Here is a 24,032-nt window from a genome sequence, read left to right as displayed (position 1 = left end):
GTGAAGAGTAATTTAAAAAACAATAATTATTATTTTTAGGTAAACGGTAAATATTAGTATATTATAATAAAAAATTATAGGCATGGGTACAGAAAAACGTCTGTAGGGACATCTAGTTTCAAATAATAATACTCAACAATTTATTACATAAAGTTTACCACATTTAAATGAAAATCAAATAATTCCTTTTTTTGCCCTTCATGATAATTATAACATTAAATTTGTTTGCAAGTTTATTAACTTCCCGAAGGAAAACTTTGTTGTCATCAAAAAAATCGTTTTGATAGTTTTATGTTTTCTCAAGCCATTCTGACTCGAATGAGACCAAATTTGGAAAAAGTATGTGTGTACGTGTATTTGAACAGATTTTTTGCCGTAAATCGACGTTTTTCCAAAACGGGCTGGACCGATTTCAAAAATTTAAAAGCCATTCCATGTATCGCGATGAGGACTAGCGTTTATCAATTTTTCACGCCAATCAGCCAAGCCGTTTCTTTATAAATAGCAGAAAAGTGAAAAATTTTTCGTCCATGTTTTAGCCCGCAATTCTGAATCGATTCTGAAAATTAAAAAAACGTTCGAAAGATATTGGTTGGGAATCGTGCTGTTTAGTTTTTGGTGAAGATCGGGCGGGCCGTTTTCTTGTAATAAAGTTTTTTTAAACAAAATTCGACGATTTTTATGATTTTTTTGTGACGGTAGATATCATAATCTTCTAGATCATAATAAAATATTACCGCCCTACGACAACTCGTTTAGCATTAAAAATTCGTCAAAGTTTGCAAAAATTGGTACCGTTTTTTTGGCATTTATCAAAATTAGACCTTTCATCGACGTTTGCTCAAAAACGCCTGAACCGATTCCAGAAATTTAAATCCATTCGATATATCTCAATGAGCACTATAGTTTATCAGTTTTGTGACGATCTGCCGAGCCGTTTCTTTGTAATTTGAAAAAGAGTGTTAAACTTTTCGTCCACATTTAAGCTCATTCTACCGAATCGATTTTAAAAAATCAAAAACTGTTCGAAAGATATATTAGTTGGGAATAATACTGATTAGTTTTAGATGAAAATCTATCGAGCCGTCTTCTTGTAATTAACTGTTGAAAAAAAAATGAAGCCGATTTTCATGAAACTTTTTTTGACGATGTATATCATGGTCTTATAGCCGTAATATTTGAAATATTACGGCCTTACGACAAATAGTTTAATTTTAAAAAATCATCAAAGTTTGAGAAAATGAGTAGTTTCGTTGACGCTTGTTAAAATTAAAATTAGATGATTTACTTGGTATAACGATAGATTACTTGGTCTTAATGATGCTTAATGAATACTAACCCATCAACGTCCTACGATAATTGGATCAATTATAAAAATTATTGATTTGCAAAAATTTGCTTTTAGAAAATACTCCGAACTTAACGTGTTCGTTCGTTTTAAATTAGGTGTAATAAATCCTCTCGGAATACTTCTAATCACTCGTAAATTAATTTGTTTATTATTGATTAAATCGATTATTTTCACATATCGGGAAGTTCATGTAACTTGCCTCAAGGTTAAATAGCAAATACCAAAAAGTTAAAATTTGCTTTTGAAAAATATTCCGACCGTGTTGACGTGTTCGATTTTTAATTATGTGTAATAAATCCACTTCGAATACTTTTAACTACTCATAAATTAATTTATCTATCATGGATTAAGTCGATTATTTACACAAATCGGGAAGTTCATGTAACTTGCCTCAAGGCAAAATACCAATACCAACTAGTTTAAATTATACTCAAACACAACCAATACAATGAACTTAATTAAACATTATCATTATCAAACGCACTTTTGAATTTCTATAAATCAAAATTAATCATTTGGATTTTTTGTGCTTTATTTATTAGATTTATGTTGTTCTTAGAGAATACACAAACTTCGTTATAAATTATCCAGATTTGTAAAATGTAATATAACGCTGATCACTATATTATCATAACTTCAATTTAATCCGTGTTCTTGAAATCGTCGATGAATTGTATCCGCACATACATACACACAAGGTAAAAATATATACAAAAAAATTATTTTCGATTTTTTTGAGATCACTATGACTTACCCTATGGGAACTTAATAAGTTGTTTGTCGCTGATTTTTTTATTATTTTCACTATTTTTATCTGATTCTGAAATATTATTTTCAGGGAAATAAAATTAATAAATATTCAGTTCAAATGTTTCTATGCGGCCTGGGAATAAGGTCGAGCAATTTGAATTTATTAGATTTCATTGATTCGGAAACAATAATTGGAAGCGATTGTCAGATTTCTACCAAGTAAGAACTATGTTTTGAAAGCACTTGAGTTTAGCAACGAATATGTCAAATATAAATTATAACGCATTCTAATTAATAAATAGTACTGTTTTAGGCATTCTTCTTAAGGCGCGTGGAGAAGTTGGGAAGCAAGTAAAAGATGCCATTGCTCAAATTGAATCAGTTGCTAAATTGGCTTTATATTTCGGTGTTCAGGTAATTGCTGAATAATATTTAATAATATTTTTTGAATCTAATGCGTTTGCATAGGCAAATTCATACACACAAACACTTTCTGTCTTTCTTACATGCTTGCCCACACACACACATACACACACACATATATATATATATATATATATATATATATATATATATGTGTGTATGTATGTGTATGTGTATATATATATATATATATATATATATATATATATATATATATGTGTGTGTGTGTGTGTATGTATATATATATATATATATATATATATATAATATATATATATATATATATATATATATATATATATATATATGATAAAATTGTTTCTTGGGCATCCATCCAATAATTAAAAAAACAGTTTTAATGAGAAATGTTTTTATTAAGGGAACATACGTTTCGGGTCCAGATTTGACCCATCTTCAGTGCTACAAATAATTATATCAGGGTTACAAATTAAAACAATATAAAAAATAATATAAAAGATGCATAATTACAGACAAAAATAAGTAGAAACAATGTATATGAAAAGTATATATGAAAAAACAACATAAAATAAACAAATGTAAAGAAACTCACCATACAAATAAATTTTAAAAAAATAACACAAAGCACAAACACAAAATTGCAACGAAAAAAATAAGTATGAAATAAAAAAATTGAAAAAACATCAAGTTATGAAAATTTTGAAAATTGTAAAAATTAAAATAAATAATATGTTTTATTATAAAAAAGTTTATTCCAAAAGCACATCTTGTTAGTTTGGAGACAGAGTTACGTGTGTGTAAACGAAAGTAAAATGTGGGCCTACGTGTTTGCAGCGGAAAATAGTGGAAACTGTATAGTCATTGGATGAGAGAACGGGATAGAGAGGATTTTAGAGGTTACAGTTATGAAAAATTTTCCAGCGATCATGCGCAAGGAACATAGAAAATTTTTTTAAATGTGTAAGTCATCCATAATCAGACGGTAGAACAAAGCTGGATCAAAATGAAATATGTGGATCAAATTAAAATATAGAAACATAATAAAACCAAGATAGAACAATGTAAAAAATATGTGAATAGAGAAATATATTAAGAAAAAGTATAGATAATAACTGAAAACGATAAAAGTTAAAAAACAAGTTATTAAATAAACAATTATAACACAACATATATATATATGCATATATACGCAACACAATAATTGTACATATGCATACACATATACAAAACATAACTAAAATAAACAACTACATGCACACATGCAATTACAACATATATGTAAAATCCAAATATACACACAAATGCAACATATATGCCCATATATGTATATCCACAAACAAAAACATGTATATATGTACATATACACATACACAAATATACGCATACATACATATATATATACAACATAAAATAATTGTTAGGAAGTATTGCGCATATTGAAAAACTTGTTCGAAGCATCGCGGTAAATATTGCAAAGAGAAGCCGAATCAAAACGTTTGTTAATAGTAGGTAATATTTGTATAAAAATACTCTCAGCAAACTTCCTGCGTAAAGTGTTGGCTTCTCGATGAATAATTCTTGGATTGGTGAAATTAAAAGAATGTTTAAAATTGGAGACATGTTCGGTGATCATGGTTTTATTTTGTTTCCTGTTCAAACTATTAAGTTCGTGTTGGCGCATTCTTTTTGAGAGAAATTGTGTTGTATGTATGTATGTATGTATATGAGAGAAATGTGTTGTAACCCTGATATAATTATTTGTAGCACTGAAGATGGGTCAAATCTGGACCCGAAACGTATGTTCCCTTAATAAAAACATTTTTCATTAAAACTGTTTTTTTAATTATTGGATGGATGCCCAAGAAACAATTTTATCATATTATTTCACCATCTGAAGAAAAACCTTTCGCTTTATATATATATATATATATATATATATATATATTATATATAATATATATATGTGTATATATATACATATATATATATATATATATATATATATATATATATATAAACAAAGTCTAGTAATCGGGCATAACATAATCGGGCACAACATAACGATTTCGGGAACACGGATCAACCGATTTGAATAATTCAAAAAATATTCGATTCGTATTGATAAGGAGACGTGCTGATTAGTTTTTAGCAAAGGCAGGTCTAGCCGTTCCGAAGATACGGGCAAATATATATATATATATATATATATATATATATATATATATATATATGGCGTCTCCCTACACCTAGCGGCGAGAGTAACAACCAGAAACGCCAATACCAACTTCATAGACACGTTGCGTGTGAAGAACGTCGCAAACTGTCAAGTTGGCGACGGCGCATCGTGCAACATTTGCGTGGGCTCGAGGGATGCGAAAAATGCAATCTCATCCTCTTGTGCATCAAGCCTTGTAAGAGTGAAAATTAAAACCTAACCTAAATACACTTTATATCAGTGAGATGCTTTATACTTGTTTTGTTATTATAAATTAAACTTATATACACGTTATTCAGTTCTTTTAATTATAAATATAAATTATATATAGACCCAACATCTATATAATTGGTGACCGCGACTGAGAAAACACGTGGCTGAATTCTGATCTTGATACTACAAGCGAGGTATACTATATCATTAATAATGTCTTCACCCGCAAACACTGAAGCCTCACAAGATCTAAATCGATCGCTCATCGATTTTGACGAAACTCAAGTTCGCACGCCATGTGCGAGCAACTCCAACCAAGTGAACAATGATTTAAAAACGGAACAAATTTACAACGTGGGCAGGCATACAATAACCCCGTTCATGGAAGATGCTCCTGACCTATGGTTCCTGTTGATTGAGACAGAGTTTCTTGGAGATAAGATCAAATCCGACCATGCGAAGTACACGGCGGTATTACGTGCTCTGGACAGGTCCACTTTACACCTGGTAAGCGATGTGTTGCGAAATCCGCCAACCGAAAATAAATACAACACGTTGAAGAGCATAATCCTAGACCGAGTATCCGAGTCGAGGTCAAAGCAAGTAGACAAATTGTTAACAAACGTTGTCTTAGGTGACAAAAAGCCATCCCAGCTACTACGGGAAATGATTGACCTGGCTCGGAGTGAAATCTCGGAGGATATCATCCATAAACTTTGGTTGGACAGACTCCCACAACACATCCGGCCTCTACTGCTTGTATCAAAAAACATTGGGCTACAAGCCATTGGCGAGATGGCAGACAGGCTTGTAGATACTTGTGGACTGCCATCATCGGTGATGGCCACAGCGAGCAGAGCACCTGAACCAAGAAGTGACCGCACCCAAGAAATTCTGCTTGCCATGATGCAGAAACTAAATGCCTTGACGACAGAAGTGGAGAATTTAAAACATAGCAGAGAACATGACGAGAGAAGCAGGACCAGAAGTCACTCCAGGCACAGGAGAGGGAGATCAAAGACGCCGTCCAAATCACAGCTATGCTTTTACCATAGCAGGTTTGGAGAGAAGGCTACCAAATGCATAGAACCCTGTTTGGTTAAGACTCTCCTGAAGCCGGAAAACTAAAGTCACCATCAACACCAGGAGCAAGTAATGATGGTGATATTAATTCTGTCTGTCCAGAGCTCCGACTATGTGTGACAGACAGAAAAACACGGATAAATTTTCTTATAGACTCTGGCTCCGTTCTCTCGATTCTTCCAGCTAGCAAGTTTGCAACCGGTCGTGCCAAGGAAGAGATTGTTCTGTATGCAGCCAATTCCAGCCGAATATCCACCTATGGAAAGCGGACTCTCGAGCTGGACCTTTCGCTGCGCAGACCCTTCACTTGGCAATTCACAGTAGCAGATGTGGCAACAGCCATAATCGGTGCAGACTTGCTAAGCTACTACAATCTACTAATAGACCTGAAAGGCAAAAGACTAATTGATTCAACGACAGGCTTAGCCTCTGATGGCAAAGTGCTGAAGACCCAGAACATTAACATTTCCACAATTAACCCACACCAACCTTTCAGGAGCTTACTAAACAAATATATAACAATCACTAGAACGCCACAGAGACTAACAATTAAACCATCTCCTTTCGCACACAGGATTACCACAACAGGTCCACCAGTTGCTGCCCGGTTCAGGAAGATTTTTGGTGAAAAGGCATCAGCTGCAAAAGCCAAGATACAAAATCTCCTGAACAGGGGCATTTTGAGACCTTCAAGCAGTCCGTGGGCAAGTCCAATACATATGGTATCAAAAAAGGATGGATCTTATAGACTCTGTGGTGACTATAGAAAACTTAATTCAAGCACGGTACCAGACAAATACCCTCCTCCACTAATAAGCGATGTTTTTACAAACCTGCACAATAAAACAATTTTTTCAACAATAGATCTTGCCAAAGCATATCACCAGGTGCCGATGCATGAGGAGGATATACCGAAGACGGCCATCATAACTCCATGGGGACTATATGAGTACCTCTGCATGCCTTTTGGACTGAAGAATGCCACTCAAACATTCCAGCGCTACATAAACCACATATTCCAAGACATTGACTTTGTGTTTATATATGTGGATGATATTCTGGTTATGTCTGAGAACATGGAGCAACACCATCGCCACCTGCAGATAGTTTTTGAGCGTTTGCAAGAACATTCTCTAACCATCAACACCAACAAATGCGTCCTAGGCAAGTCCCAAGTAGATTTTCTGGGTTACAAGCTCAGTGAGAAAGGCTATTCTCCAGCTACAGACCGGGTGGACAAGATTTTGAACTTCCCACAGCCAACAACAGTTCTGGAACTGCGTAGGTTTCTGGGAATGCTGAATTATTACAGGAAATCAGTCCCAAAAGCAGCCAAACTGCAAGCACCGCTGAACAGTTACCTACGTAGTTCAGTCAAGAAGGATAAAACACCTGTCATTTGGAGCCCAGAATCTCTGCAAGCCTTTGAGGACGTAAAGAATGCTCTTGCAAACGCCGCTTTACTTCATTATCCAGCTGCTGCAACAAATATATGTTTGGTAACAGATGCGTCAACAACAGCCATTGGAGCCACTCTGGAGCAGGAAGAAAATGGTGCATGGCACCCTATAGGTTTCTACTCCAGAAAGCTCACATCCACGGAACAGAGGTATTCAACATATGATCGCGAGCTTCTAGGCATCTTTGCGGCCATAAAATATTTTGAATACCTGCTGGAAGGTAGGCATTTCATTATCAAGACAGACCACAAACCCATCACATATGCATTTCAGCAGAGACCTGAAAAGGCGTCAGACAGGCAGCGCCGGCAATTGGAATACATATCCCAGTTCTCTACTGAAATTGTGTATGTGAAAGGTGAAGAAAATGTAGTGGCAGATACATTATCAAGAATTAACACTATTGAAATGCCTACCAGACTGTCAGCTGAACAAATATGTATAGAGCAAAGCTTGGATCCAGAAATGCAGGAGCTGCTTGGTGGAGAAACTTCTCTCAAACTACACAAATTAACATTGGATGGTTTTCCGATCTATTGTGTAATTGAGTCAAACTTTGTTAAACCTTATCTCCCACAGAGCCTCCGCAAAACTGCATTCGACGTAGTCCATGGTATTTCTCATCCAAGCATCAGGACCACATCCAGGGAGGTACGCAGCCGGTATGTTTGGCCTGGAATTGGAAAGGATGTTGCTACTTGGACTCGTCAATGCATATCCTGTCAAAAGTCCAAGATCCATAAACATAATCATTTCAATCCTTTGCACATCCCTATTCCTGATGAAAGATTCTCTCATATTCATATTGACATAATTTCCTTACCCAATACTAATGGTTTTCCTTACTGCTTAACAATTATTGACAGATTTACAAGATGGCCGGAAGCCATTCCACTGAGAGACATCACAGCTGAGACAGTCACGCAAGCATTGTTTACGTGCTGGATTTCCAGATTTGGTACACCAACTACAATAACATCAGACCAAGGCACGCAGTTTGAGTCATCTCTCTTCAAGTTCTTGGCACAGGCAGTTGGTGCAAAGAAAGTACGTACGACAGCATACCACCCTCAAGCAAATGGATTAGTAGAACGTTGGCACAGAACCCTAAAAGCTGCACTGATGTGTTCTTCTGAACCGTGGATCAAGACACTACCCTACGTACGACTTGGTCTACGGAATTCATTCAAGGAAGACATCAAGACATCAGCAGCAGAGATGGTTTACGGAACCACACTGAGACTTCCAGGTGATTTTTTCAATACATCTAATAACTCACAGAATCCACAGGTCTTTCTAGAGAATCATCGCCGAATCATGTGTGCATTGAAACCAACTCCAACAGCCCACCACAACAAATCCAAGATTTTCATTTTGAAAGATATGGGCACATGCACACATGTATTCCTCAGAGCAGATCATGTACGAAAGCCCTTGGAACCACCTTACAGAGGACCCTATGAAATACTTGAGCGAGTTTCTGATAGGATTTACAAACTTCGCGTTAATGGGGCCACAAAGAACTTCGCTGTTGAAAGGCTAAAACCAGCATATATAAATAAAACAGATGCAGATTACGGATCATTTTCTCAACCACTTCATACACATCCCTGGGAGTCATCAAAGGAACCTACAAAGAAAACAGCCAAAAAGAAAGTTGCGTTCAATATTTGACAACACACATTTAACCTTATTTCTATTCTGACAGATAGCTAACCTTCATCTTGGGGGGAATGATATGGCGTCTCCCTACACCTAGCGGCGAGAGTAACAACCAGAAACGCCAATACCAACTTCATAGACACGTTGCGTGTGAAGAACGTCGCAAACTGTCAAGTTGGCGACGGCGCATCGTGCAACACTTGCGTGGGCTCGAGGGATGCGAAAAATGCAATCTCATCCTCTTGTGCATCAAGCCTTGTAAGAGTGAAAATTAAAACCTAACCTAAATACACTTTATATCAGTGAGATGCTTTATACTTGTTTTGTTATTATAAATTAAACTTATATACACGTTATTCAGTTCTTTTAATTATAAATATAAATTATATATAGACCCAACATCTATATATATATATATACTAGCTGACCCGGCAAACGCTGTTTTGCTAAGTAAGGTATATTCTAAACAATTTCTAGAGAATCAAACAAATTAATACTTTCAGTGTATAATAAGGATGTGTTGTTTGAATGCTATATACAATGAGGCATTATAAAAACAAAAAAACCCTCTTAGTTTGTCTGTATTTTGTCAATACAATCAAACTGGAAGTTTTCTACACTTTCTATAGGAAACATAGTATTATGCATCCAAGTCTTTTTTGGTCTTTCGACTTATTGATTACGTTTCAAGTTTTTCAGATTCTTTTTGGAATCTGGATTTTGTGTATAATTGTAAATAATACTACTGAACTTATACAAAATTTTCAAATTTTTGCGAGGAGAGATAAAAAATGAATTAAGTATTTCTTCTTTGACCTGCTTTTTGAAAAGTTTCTAGTTACATTCGATGAATTAAAGTAAATTTATTCATTTACATTTAGACACAAAGGTCCAATTTGTCTTTGAGCAAATATAAACTATATTGTGAAAACCATAACAATTATATCACAACAAATAAGACATATCAAACGAACAATTATCTGACTACGTTCAGTAAACTGACTTCTACTTCATAATTGTAGAAATGTGCTTGTTTGATGTCTTCCAAAAATTTGTTATCTAGACCTTTTTATCCTATATGCGGGGTAACTTGTAACGGGCAGGTGGCAAAGCCTTATTATAATTTTAAAGGTATTTTACAAAATAATTACATTTTTAACTAATGCTAAAACTACCAACGGAAGAAAATACTTTTATTATGGATTTTCAAAGATTACCATTTATCTCCCCCATTTCAAAGATTATCGTTTTCAAATTAAGTTTGTAGCTGGCAATACATCTTTTTTCCTCTACTTTCAAATATTGTTGTTAAACAATGCTTAACATTACTGATTTTTGGCACATCGGTGGTGGACCTTTTTAATCCCGGATCTTCATATATTACTATCTGCGATAAATTCTTGGAAATTATAACTGGAAAAATGTTATTGGACAAAATGTTCATTTGATCGATACCAAATTTAGGTTCTGAATTTAAATAAGATGAATAAAAAATAATATAACCTAGAAAATGTTTTATAAATACCAATGAGTATATAATTATACAAATGAGATCTTTCAAAGCACCGTGTTTGAGAAAAATATGCCAAAAAGTGCATTTTCATATTAACGTATCAAAAAAGTTTATATTTTGAGTCGCTAGTAACACTTTCGGCCCGTTTACTAACGTTTTTGTATATAAATAAAACTGCAAACAAAACTACTTACTACAAATTTATCATAAATAAATAATATTCTCGTAAAACATCCTATTAAACGTATTTCTTCATCATCATCTTCAACATCATCTGTCCAAAGTGTTTGACATTTCACGTAATTGCCACTGTCCATTGTTTTATTTAAATTACGCTTCAACAAAAAATTTCAAATTAAAAATGTAAAGTTTCTACGCGGATTTGAAATAATTTATCACCTTTTGGACTTTCTCTGGATTGGCACGAATTTTTCAAGACTAAGACTGGCCAAATCGATTCAGCCGTTTTCGAGTTTTATTCGGACATTTGAAAGAGAGCTCCATTTTTAAATATAAGATATATATAGGTAGCGACCTGTCAACCCACATCGCATCTCAACTTGACAGATAACCATTATTTTTGACTTATCATAGTGACAGCACTGCCCGAGTACAAAAGTTCAAGCGTCATGATTAGGCTCTTTCTCTTGTTTTTCTAATATCTAATTTTAAAAATCATAATTCATAATACTTTTCCTTTTAATCTAAAATACACAAATACTAAGTACATTTTATAAATGATAAATATAATCACACATAGTGTTGTTACAATTTCATCATAAATAAAATATATAATATAAAGACTACGAGTTTCTTTAGTGGTGACCGCGAAAGTGAATTAATAACACGCATATAGCAAGAAAGAAGTTAAGAAGATCAAGACACATTTGGAAGTAACAAAAAATTAAATTGAAGTCTTATGAATTATGAAAAAAAGAATTTTTTAAAAATATGCAAAAAAAAATCGCAACAGATTTATCAAGAATGAAGAAATAAATATTCATCAGCAAGTAAGAAAAAACAAATAACGTTCTAGTACCTACAACAGAGACTCCGACCACGCACATCGAGAGCAACAACAACTCGTGTTCAATAAATCACTCATTATCCTGGAAAATGAGTCGATTATAAGCACCACGGCAGAGGACAGGGAGCACCAGCAAACAATATGGCAACCGCCATACACACTAGGCCACGGCCGCGCAAGCAAACAATGGACTAAACAAACATGGCAACCGCCATACAAAACGGCAACAAGCAAGCAAACAAGGCACCAAGCCAACATGGCAACCGCCATACAAATCGGCCACGGCTACAAGCAAGCAAACGATGCATCAAACAACATGGCAACCGCACGCAAAAACGGCCACGGCCACAAACGAACAAAAATTAATCACAAAAAAATAAAAAAAATTAAATTAAAAAATAAAATTTCAACAAAAATTTACAAGAAAATTCAAGATGGCAGCCCGAGATTCAAGACAAACTTTTCGCCGGGGGGGGGGGAGTGATCTGTAGCGACCTGTCAACCCACATCGCATCTCAACTTGACAGATAACCATTATTTTTGACTCATCATAGTGACAGCACTGCCCGAGAACAAAAGTTTAAGCGTCATGATTAGGCCTTCTCTCTTGTTTTTCTAATGTCTAATTTTAAAAATCATAATTCATAATACTTTTCCTTTTAATCTAAAATACACAAATACTAAGTACTTTTTATAATAATCACACATAGTGTTTTTACTATTTCATCATAAATAAAATATATAATATAAAGACTACGAGTTTCTTTATATATATATATACTAGCTGACCCGGCAAACGTTGTTTTGCTAAGTAAGTTATTTTATAAATAATTTCTAGAGTATCTAAAAAATTAATACTTTTTGTGTAAGGATGTGTTGTTTGAATTGCTATATACAATGAGGTATTATAGAAACAATAAACCCCATTAGTTTGTATATATTTTATTAATACAACCAAACTGAAAGTTTTATACACTTTCTATAGAAAACATGGCATAATTCAATCCAAGTCTTTGTTGGTCTTTCGACTTATATAGTCATTACAAATTCCATTTAATCGATTAATGAATGCGTTTCAAATTTTTTGAATTTTTTTTTTGAATTCTGGATTTTGTGTATAATTGTAAATAATACTATTGAGCTTATACAAAAAAAAAAATTTAATAAAAAGTATATATGTAGAACAGGGCAAGGCAGAAAGGTCCAATTTGACTTTAAGCAAATATAAATTTTATTATGAAAATCAAACCAATTACATCACAACAAATGACACATTTCAAATGAACAATTATCTGACTACGTTCAGTAAAACTACCAGCTACTTCATCATTGTAAAAACGTGCTTTTTTGCTGTCTTTAAAAAAAATGTATCTAGACCTTTTTACCCTATAACGGGGTAACTTGGAACGGCCAGATGGCAAGCAGGTCTAATGTCATATTTTAATTTCAAAGGTATTTTACAAAATAATTACATTTTCAACTAATTGCTAGAAAACTACCAATGGAAGAAAATACTTTTACTATGGATTTTCAAAGATTACCATTTATCTCCCAATACCAAAGTCATAAGAATCAAGGTTATAGCTGATTATACATATTTTTCCCTTTACATTCAAATACTGCTGTTAAACAATGCTTAGCTTTACTGGTTTTTGACACTTCGGTCGTGGATCTTCATATATTACTATCCATTCTTGAATAAATTCAGAAAATTATAACTGGAAATAAGCTATTCGACAAAATGTTCCTTTGATCAATTCCAAATTTAGGTTCTAAATCTGAATAATCTAGAAAAGGTTTTATAAATACCAATGAGTACATAATTATACAAATAAGTTTTTCAGAGCATTGTGTTTGAGAAAAATATGATTTGTCAACCATACTGAGTTATACATAGTTCGCTTCACTGTTTATACGAATGGGCAATGGCACTATCATTATATTATAATTGTTAATTATTTATTTAAAATAAATAATTTTATTATTAATTCCTTACAAATATTGAATTGTCATCCATGCGTGATTACATAGCTGTCATTTGCTTATTGTTATTCCAAGTCGAACAGGATAAAAGGTATCCTATGTCCTTCTCCTGGCTCTGAACCAACTTTTACCAACTTTACCAAAGCCAATTTTCAGTTAAATCGGTTCAGCCTTCTTGAGTTATAAGTTCTGACGATATAACTCCAGAATGCACAAACCGAATTCGACAATTTTGCATTCGCTGGAAAGGTTTGGGGCTCCGTGAGGTTTATAGCTGGGTTATAATATATGAGAACCAAAAACTAATATTCTATCACTATAGTTTACTTAAGGTAGTCGATTACTTCAATTAGACCTTTTTATTGTCGAATCAAAGCACATTTGCTGATAATATATATATGCCAATTAGTTGTAAACACCTGAAACATTTTATAAGATATGTATAAAGAAATTACAAATTAACAACAATTAATGTAGAATCGCTTGCTATTATTAAGAATTAATTTACTTGCCACTTCGTAATAATTTTCCGCGGTGATTAAAAAATTTATATTATTCACGTAATAATTTTCCAAAAGTAGTGATTAAAAAAAGCATATTAATATATTTGTATCAAAACAGAAACACCGAATGACAGTTGACAATTGAAAGTAAATGTCATGGATAAAATCATTAATAGAATCATAGATTCAATAAACTAAATGGATAGTTTAAAAATAATTAATTTTGAATTAGAATGAAATAAAGGGATAAAAAGTATACTATGTCCTTCTCCTGGCTCTAAACTACCTCCCTGCCAATTTTCATCTAAATCGGTCCAGCCGTTCGTGAGTTATAAGTGGTAGCACATAAGGCGTTCCTCTTTTATATATATATATATATATATATATATATATACGAGTATATATATATATATATATATATATATATATATATATATATGAGTGAGTTCTTGAGGGCGATACATCAAACAAAGAAAAGGCAAAGATTTATAAAATAATCTTTAATTCCAAACGTTTAAACATTCAATTTAACGTCATCATCAGTGGATCTAAAAACAGTATAAAAATTAATATAATTTAAGGCAAGGGAAGGAAGGCAATTAGGGCATCGTGTCTTAAGGCAAATTGCTAGAACTTCCCGTACCGCAATTCAAAATTCGAATAATTAAAAATAATAAATAATAATAATCAATAAAATTTGATCAATGATTTGAAACTTTTAATAGAATTTCGAACCATATTAAATCATTCTATCTTAAATCATTTATTTTGAAATATTTTGGAAATTCTGAACTTTTTTTCAAAGCAAATCGTACTGCTTTAACTGCATAAAGACGAAATATCAAAGCGCGTAAGCGCCGCGTCGTCGTCTAACGCGTAACCATTGGTACGGAACCCATAGGAATGTAAACAAAATTTATACTCATTGTTAAAATCTTTATAAAATATCTGATAATTTGATGTGCATATGTCTAATGTTCATTTTTGACCGCCAAATGGCTCATTTTTTTACTTTTTCCTCCATATCTCCAAAGTCGTTGGACCTGCCGCTCCAAAAATTTGAACAGTTTTTCATTTAGTCAATACAAATAAAATGTTTTGTGAATTATTCAAATCGGACGCTCCGTTCTCTTAAAAACTGAATTACCGTTTTCGGCACTTTTTGCCCCGTATCTTCGGAACGGCTAGACCTGTCTTCGCCAAAAACTAATCAGCGCGTCTCCTTATCAATACGAATCTAATATTTTTTGAATTATTCAAATCGGTTGATCCGTGTTCCCGAAATCGTCGACGAAAATTTGTATCCGAACATACATACATACACGCGCACACACACACTCACATACACACACATACATCCATTTTTTCTAAGGTATGCCAAAATGTTCAGAAGGTTTTGAAAAGTAAAGATCTATAAAAAATTTCCTTTTCTATTTTTTTGCGATTACTATAACTTGCCCTACGGGAAGTTAACTAGGTAATTATAAAATATGTGGATTGGTATAGAAACTGTAAATATAAGAGAAAAATTAACAGAACAGCAACACTTAACAACAAACAGAATATAAAAGATAGAAATGTAATAGAAACTAGATATTAAATAGATAAAAAAGAAAAAAGAAAAAAGAATATATAACCACCCCTGATGAAGAGTGTGGGAGAGTCCGCAAGTGGAATGTAGGCCCTCAGGGGTGACTGTCGAAAGATTCCGTTCTTAAGTATAAGTCGAAGGGATGAGCGCGGTTTAGTGCGCGCAATGTTTTATCAAATTAATGCTCGTAATAATGTGAGTTAAAATAATGTTATGGGGGGGGGGGCAGCGTTTCGGAAGCTACCCCCAAACTAAAGGTATTATATATATATATATATATATATATATATATATATATATATGTTTAATTTGAGTTTAATATTCGGGCGTAACATCAATAAAAATAGTATGAGTTTTTTTTTAAATTTATTTATTTAAAATCCATACGTTTCGGCTAGCATCTTAGCCATCATTCAGTGGTAATCAAGTTAACTATAAACATTGAAACTAAATAAATTATATGAAAGGAAATTTCATGGAAAAACAATAATAATAATAATAGTAATAAAACACTTACAATTTTGTATCCTAATATAGCATATGAAACCATTATTAATCCATGGTATGAGTATGTGCACATTGATAAGATATATATTTTTTAACACAAACATCACAAATGGTAAAACACACTAATGATCATGATAACTTAACAAGTTGTCGAAACTATGTATTTACTCTTCGGAGTTTAGGATAGAAATGTCACATCTTTCTCAAAGCAATTTTTAGCATGTGGTGATATTTTTTGGAAAATTTAAAAGACGATGGGATTTTGTTATTTTTTAAGGAATTTTGACACGCTATTAAGAAACCACGTGTTCGCTTTGTTCAGGGCCGTATTGTCAAAGCGTTTGTTTATCACTCTGTCGTTATGTAATTGTAAAAACAACCCCTCAGCGAAACTCATACTATTTTTATTGATGTTACGCCCGAATATTAAACTCAAATTAAACATATATATCAACATCAAATTCAAGACTATTCAAAAATATGTATATATATATATATATATATATATATATATAAATCTACACATGTACATATATATTGTCACGGATTTCCTTTAATTATTCATTCATTTATCCTTTTGTTGTAAATTGTTTTATTGTTAGTTATTTATCACCGTTACCTTTTATCGCGTACTGCTGAAAGACTATTTAAATTTACAACTACTAGTAATGAGAGGCGTTTGTTCGTAACTTAACTAAACAATATTTTATATTTACATATTTACATGATTATTCTAATATCAATCTTAACTCTACTACTTAAATCTAAACTTATCTCTGTACCCACGGCGCAACCAGTGTCCAACATCTGTCCATACATCGGGATCCCGATTTACATCAAACTAATCACATTTTATAATTACACCAAGTCTACCTTTAGTTTAGGGGCAGCTTCCGAAACGCTGCCCCCCCCCCCCATAACATTATTTTAACTCACATTATTACCAACATTAATTTGATAAAACATTGCGCGCACTAAACCGCGCTCATCCCTTCGACTTATACTTAAGAACGGAATCTTTCGACAGTCACCCCTGAGGGCCTACATCCGACTCATTCCACTTGCGGACTCTACCTCACTCTTCATCAGGGATGGTTTTCACATATATGGAGAGGGGTGGCTCTATGTAATCGATATGTGTGTGGGTTCTCACCCACACATTCATAACAATATATATATATATATATATATATATATATATAAATTTAGTGTCACACCTTACATCCGCGATGAACGCCTAAAATACTAAACCAATTTAAAATTTGTTTTGCTCACCGTGTACATATGGATCCCATTTAGGACATAGGGTATATTAACAATCTCAATTAATTGCCGAAATTTTATATTATTTAATTAAAAAACATTTTGACATTTTACCATAGTTTGAGTTCTGTCGAGAGTCTACAACTCTAGACAAAAGACCATAGAGCATCGAATGCTATGACCGATTTGATGCAGGAGTTAACGCCATAGACAGACAGACAGAAATAAAAATTTATTCAATATATACAGTGTAAAATACAGTGAATTATATGTGGGTTTGTCTACCCTGGGGTATTTTACCCAAAAGTTTATGGTTTTACAATATTGTCTATATATTTGTATTTGTACAATAATTTATTCATTATTACGCAAGGACAAAAAAAGGAGAAAAGTTTTTGTCTCCTAAAAAAATCCTTCATTCATTGTTTTATGACTTATGTATTCACTGCGGGCTCGATCAGGTAGTTAGGCATGGCATAATTCCCGTACCAGATCATTTCTGATGTGTACTGGCCTAACGCGCGGATGGCACGGTTATCGTGATCCCTACACTTTTGGTAAAAATTCTCGGTGAGTTTTTTTATGTGTTCGAGTATGGTCGGTATGTCCGTCTGTTCGTGTAAATATTTCGTTGAATAGTAGTGTCTCGTCAGTGGGTCCCTTGATTTGTCTAGTACCAATCTTAGTGCTTTATTCTGGGCTATTTGTAGTCTCCGTCTGTTGGTCTTGGTTGTCGCGTTCCATGCCGGAGCGGCGTATGTCAGTAATGGTCTTATCAGTGTCCGCTTGTTCTTCACGCTTAGCGGGCTGTTGTGGTTCAAAAGAGGTCTCAGTAGATTCATCATCCCGTAAGCCTGTCCAATTTTTGTATTCGTATGTTTTGTGAAGCTGAGTCTATAGTCCAAAGTTACGCCAAGGTATTTTACTTCCTTGGACCACTCAGCTTCATGGCCCATAACCTTTAGTTTCGTCAAGTCAGTAAGTGTAATGGACCAACGGCTTTTTGTAAAGAAAATTGCTTCTGTTTTAGAAGGATTAACTTTAATTTGACATTTTTCCGTGTAATCAGTCAGGGCGTCTATATGTCTCTGTATTTTTGTAGTCAGTAGCGTAGGTGAACGTGATGATCTGTAAATGGCAGTGTCGTCAGCAAATGTCAACAGTGTTGTGTCGGCGTCAGTGGGCATGTCGTGGATGTAGACGTTAAACAAGGACGGTCCCAGGATCGAGCCCTGCGGTACTCCCGCCGTCACTTGTTTAATCGTCGAGGGTGTGTTGTCTACTTGAACTGTGAAATTACGGTCTGCGGGGTAAGAATGGAGTAGTTTTGTGATGTATGGTGGAAAGTTAAGGGTTATGAATTTGTATATCAGTCCGTCCATCCAGATGGTGTCAAAAGCCTTCTCGAAATCGAGCAACACCAATCAGGTATGGTTTCTTCGATTGAAATTGAGTACAGTGTTTTCTATTAGTTGTGTCAGTGGATGTAACGTAGAGTGCTGTTCCTTAAAGCCGTACTGTGTGTCTGGTATAATCTTGTTTCGTCTGATGTGTCTGTTGATGCGTTTGGAAATAAGCTATTCGACAAAATGTTCCTTTGATCAATTCCAAATTTAGGTTCTAAATCTGAATAATCTAGAAAAGGTTTTATAAATACCAATGAGTACATAATTATACAAATAAGTTTTTCAGAGCATTGTGTTTGAGAAAAATATGATTTGTCAACCATACTGAGTTATACATAGTTCGCTTCACTGTTTATACGAATGGGCAATGGCACTATCATTATATTATAATTGTTAATTATTTATTTAAAATAAATAATTTTATTATTAATTCCTTACAAATATTGAATTGTCATCCATGCGTGATTACATAGCTGTCATTTGCTTATTGTTATTCCAAGTCGAACAGGATAAAAGGTATCCTATGTCCTTCTCCTGGCTCTGAACCAACTTTTACCAACTTTACCAAAGCCAATTTTCAGTTAAATCGGTTCAGCCTTCTTGAGTTATAAGTTCTGACGATATAACTCCAGAATGCACAAACCGAATTCGACAATTTTGCATTCGCTGGAAAGGTTTGGGGCTCCGTGAGGTTTATAGCTGGGTTATAATATATGAGAACCAAAAACTAATATTCTATCACTATAGTTTACTTAAGGTAGTCGATTACTTCAATTAGACCTTTTTATTGTCGAATCAAAGCACATTTGCTGATAATATATATATGCCAATTAGTTGTAAACACCTGAAACATTTTATAAGATATGTATAAAGAAATTACAAATTAACAACAATTAATGTAGAATCGCTTGCTATTATTAAGAATTAATTTACTTGCCACTTCGTAATAATTTTCCGCGGTGATTAAAAAATTTATATTATTCACGTAATAATTTTCCAAAAGTAGTGATTAAAAAAAGCATATTAATATATTTGTATCAAAACAGAAACACCGAATGACAGTTGACAATTGAAAGTAAATGTCATGGATAAAATCATTAATAGAATCATAGATTCAATAAACTAAATGGATAGTTTAAAAATAATTAATTTTGAATTAGAATGAAATAAAGGGATAAAAAGTATACTATGTCCTTCTCCTGGCTCTAAACTACCTCCCTGCCAATTTTCATCTAAATCGGTCCAGCCGTTCGTGAGTTATAAGTGGTAGCACATAAGGCGTTCCTCTTTTATATATATATATATATATATATATATATATATATATACGAGTATATATATATATATATATATATATATATATATATGAGTGAGTTCTTGAGGGCGATACATCAAACAAAGAAAAGGCAAAGATTTATAAAATAATCTTTAATTCCAAACGTTTAAACATTCAATTTAACGTCATCATCAGTGGATCTAAAAACAGTATAAAAATTAATATAATTTAAGGCAAGGGAAGGAAGGCAATTAGGGCATCGTGTCTTAAGGCAAATTGCTAGAACTTCCCGTACCGCAATTCAAAATTCGAATAATTAAAAATAATAAATAATAATAATCAATAAAATTTGATCAATGATTTGAAACTTTTAATAGAATTTCGAACCATATTAAATCATTCTATCTTAAATCATTTATTTTGAAATATTTTGGAAATTCTGAACTTTTTTTCAAAGCAAATCGTACTGCTTTAACTGCATAAAGACGAAATATCAAAGCGCGTAAGCGCCGCGTCGTCGTCTAACGCGTAACCATTGGTACGGAACCCATAGGAATGTAAACAAAATTTATACTCATTGTTAAAATCTTTATAAAATATCTGATAATTTGATGTGCATATGTCTAATGTTCATTTTTGACCGCCAAATGGCTCATTTTTTTACTTTTTCCTCCATATCTCCAAAGTCGTTGGACCTGCCGCTCCAAAAATTTGAACAGTTTTTCATTTAGTCAATACAAATAAAATGTTTTGTGAATTATTCAAATCGGACGCTCCGTTCTCTTAAAAACTGAATTACCGTTTTCGGCACTTTTTGCCCCGTATCTTCGGAACGGCTAGACCTGTCTTCGCCAAAAACTAATCAGCGCGTCTCCTTATCAATACGAATCTAATATTTTTTGAATTATTCAAATCGGTTGATCCGTGTTCCCGAAATCGTCGACGAAAATTTGTATCCGAACATACATACATACACGCGCACACACACACTCACATACACACACATACATCCATTTTTTCTAAGGTATGCCAAAATGTTCAGAAGGTTTTGAAAAGTAAAGATCTATAAAAAATTTCCTTTTCTATTTTTTTGCGATTACTATAACTTGCCCTACGGGAAGTTAACTAGGTAATTATAAAATATGTGGATTGGTATAGAAACTGTAAATATAAGAGAAAAATTAACAGAACAGCAACACTTAACAACAAACAGAATATAAAAGATAGAAATGTAATAGAAACTAGATATTAAATAGATAAAAAAGAAAAAAGAAAAAAGAATATATAACCACCCCTGATGAAGAGTGTGGGAGAGTCCGCAAGTGGAATGTAGGCCCTCAGGGGTGACTGTCGAAAGATTCCGTTCTTAAGTATAAGTCGAAGGGATGAGCGCGGTTTAGTGCGCGCAATGTTTTATCAAATTAATGCTCGTAATAATGTGAGTTAAAATAATGTTATGGGGGGGGGGCAGCGTTTCGGAAGCTACCCCCAAACTAAAGGTATTATATATATATATATATATATATATATATATATATATGTTTAATTTGAGTTTAATATTCGGGCGTAACATCAATAAAAATAGTATGAGTTTTTTTTTAAATTTATTTATTTAAAATCCATACGTTTCGGCTAGCATCTTAGCCATCATTCAGTGGTAATCAAGTTAACTATAAACATTGAAACTAAATAAATTATATGAAAGGAAATTTCATGGAAAAACAATAATAATAATAATAGTAATAAAACACTTACAATTTTGTATCCTAATATAGCATATGAAACCATTATTAATCCATGGTATGAGTATGTGCACATTGATAAGATATATATTTTTTAACACAAACATCACAAATGGTAAAACACACTAATGATCATGATAACTTAACAAGTTGTCGAAACTATGTATTTACTCTTCGGAGTTTAGGATAGAAATGTCACATCTTTCTCAAAGCAATTTTTAGCATGTGGTGATATTTTTTGGAAAATTTAAAAGACGATGGGATTTTGTTATTTTTTAAGGAATTTTGACACGCTATTAAGAAACCACGTGTTCGCTTTGTTCAGGGCCGTATTGTCAAAGCGTTTGTTTATCACTCTGTCGTTATGTAATTGTAAAAACAACCCCTCAGCGAAACTCATACTATTTTTATTGATGTTACGCCCGAATATTAAACTCAAATTAAACATATATATCAACATCAAATTCAAGACTATTCAAAAATATGTATATATATATATATATATATATATATATATATATATAAATCTACACATGTACATATATATTGTCACGGATTTCCTTTAATTATTCATTCATTTATCCTTTTGTTGTAAATTGTTTTATTGTTAGTTATTTATCACCGTTACCTTTTATCGCGTACTGCTGAAAGACTATTTAAATTTACAACTACTAGTAATGAGAGGCGTTTGTTCGTAACTTAACTAAACAATATTTTATATTTACATATTTACATGATTATTCTAATATCAATCTTAACTCTACTACTTAAATCTAAACTTATCTCTGTACCCACGGCGCAACCAGTGTCCAACATCTGTCCATACATCGGGATCCCGATTTACATCAAACTAATCACATTTTATAATTACACCAAGTCTACCTTTAGTTTAGGGGCAGCTTCCGAAACGCTGCCCCCCCCCCCATAACATTATTTTAACTCACATTATTACCAACATTAATTTGATAAAACATTGCGCGCACTAAACCGCGCTCATCCCTTCGACTTATACTTAAGAACGGAATCTTTCGACAGTCACCCCTGAGGGCCTACATCCGACTCATTCCACTTGCGGACTCTACCTCACTCTTCATCAGGGATGGTTTTCACATATATGGAGAGGGGTGGCTCTATGTAATCGATATGTGTGTGGGTTCTCACCCACACATTCATAACAATATATATATATATATATATATATATATATATATAAATTTAGTGTCACACCTTACATCCGCGATGAACGCCTAAAATACTAAACCAATTTAAAATTTGTTTTGCTCACCGTGTACATATGGATCCCATTTAGGACATAGGGTATATTAACAATCTCAATTAATTGCCGAAATTTTATATTATTTAATTAAAAAACATTTTGACATTTTACCATAGTTTGAGTTCTGTCGAGAGTCTACAACTCTAGACAAAAGACCATAGAGCATCGAATGCTATGACCGATTTGATGCAGGAGTTAACGCCATAGACAGACAGACAGAAATAAAAATTTATTCAATATATACAGTGTAAAATACAGTGAATTATATGTGGGTTTGTCTACCCTGGGGGTATTTTACCCAAAAGTTTATGGTTTTACAATATTGTCTATATATTTGTATTTGTACAATAATTTATTCATTATTACGCAAGGACAAAAAAAGGAGAAAAGTTTTTGTCTCCTAAAAAAATCCTTCATTCATTGTTTTATGACTTATGTATTCACTGCGGGCTCGATCAGGTAGTTAGGCATGGCATAATTCCCGTACCAGATCATTTCTGATGTGTACTGGCCTAACGCGCGGATGGCACGGTTATCGTGATCCCTACACTTTTGGTAAAAATTCTCGGTGAGTTTTTTTATGTGTTCGAGTATGGTCGGTATGTCCGTCTGTTCGTGTAAATATTTCGTTGAATAGTAGTGTCTCGTCAGTGGGTCCCTTGATTTGTCTAGTACCAATCTTAGTGCTTTATTCTGGGCTATTTGTAGTCTCCGTCTGTTGGTCTTGGTTGTCGCGTTCCATGCCGGAGCGGCGTATGTCAGTAATGGTCTTATCAGTGTCAAGTAAAGTGTCCGCTTGTTCTTCACGC

At 33.4% G+C, this 24,032-nt stretch overlaps 1 protein-coding gene across 1 annotated transcript in view; it reads left to right on the top strand.

Annotated features, from left to right (window-relative positions):
• The window catches only part of LOC113384923 (eIF-2-alpha kinase GCN2), a 635,046-nt gene that overhangs the window by 403,677 nt on the left and 207,337 nt on the right, over positions 1 to 24,032 (top strand). Inside the window, exons 24-25 of the mRNA XM_026622699.1 lie at positions 2,190 to 2,320; positions 2,404 to 2,515. Of these exons, the coding sequence (XP_026478484.1) occupies positions 2,190 to 2,320; positions 2,404 to 2,515 (243 nt within the window). The remainder of the gene's footprint in view (positions 1 to 2,189; positions 2,321 to 2,403; positions 2,516 to 24,032) is intronic.

Source organism: Ctenocephalides felis, unplaced genomic scaffold, assembly GCF_003426905.1.
Source record: "Ctenocephalides felis isolate EL2017-DRISC unplaced genomic scaffold, ASM342690v1 CF-g0.4_SCAFFOLD_03571, whole genome shotgun sequence".
NCBI classification, from domain to species: Eukaryota; Metazoa; Arthropoda; class Insecta; order Siphonaptera; family Pulicidae; genus Ctenocephalides; species Ctenocephalides felis.
Note: the sequence above shows the minus strand (reverse complement) of the source record. Positions and strands in the feature narration are given on the sequence as shown.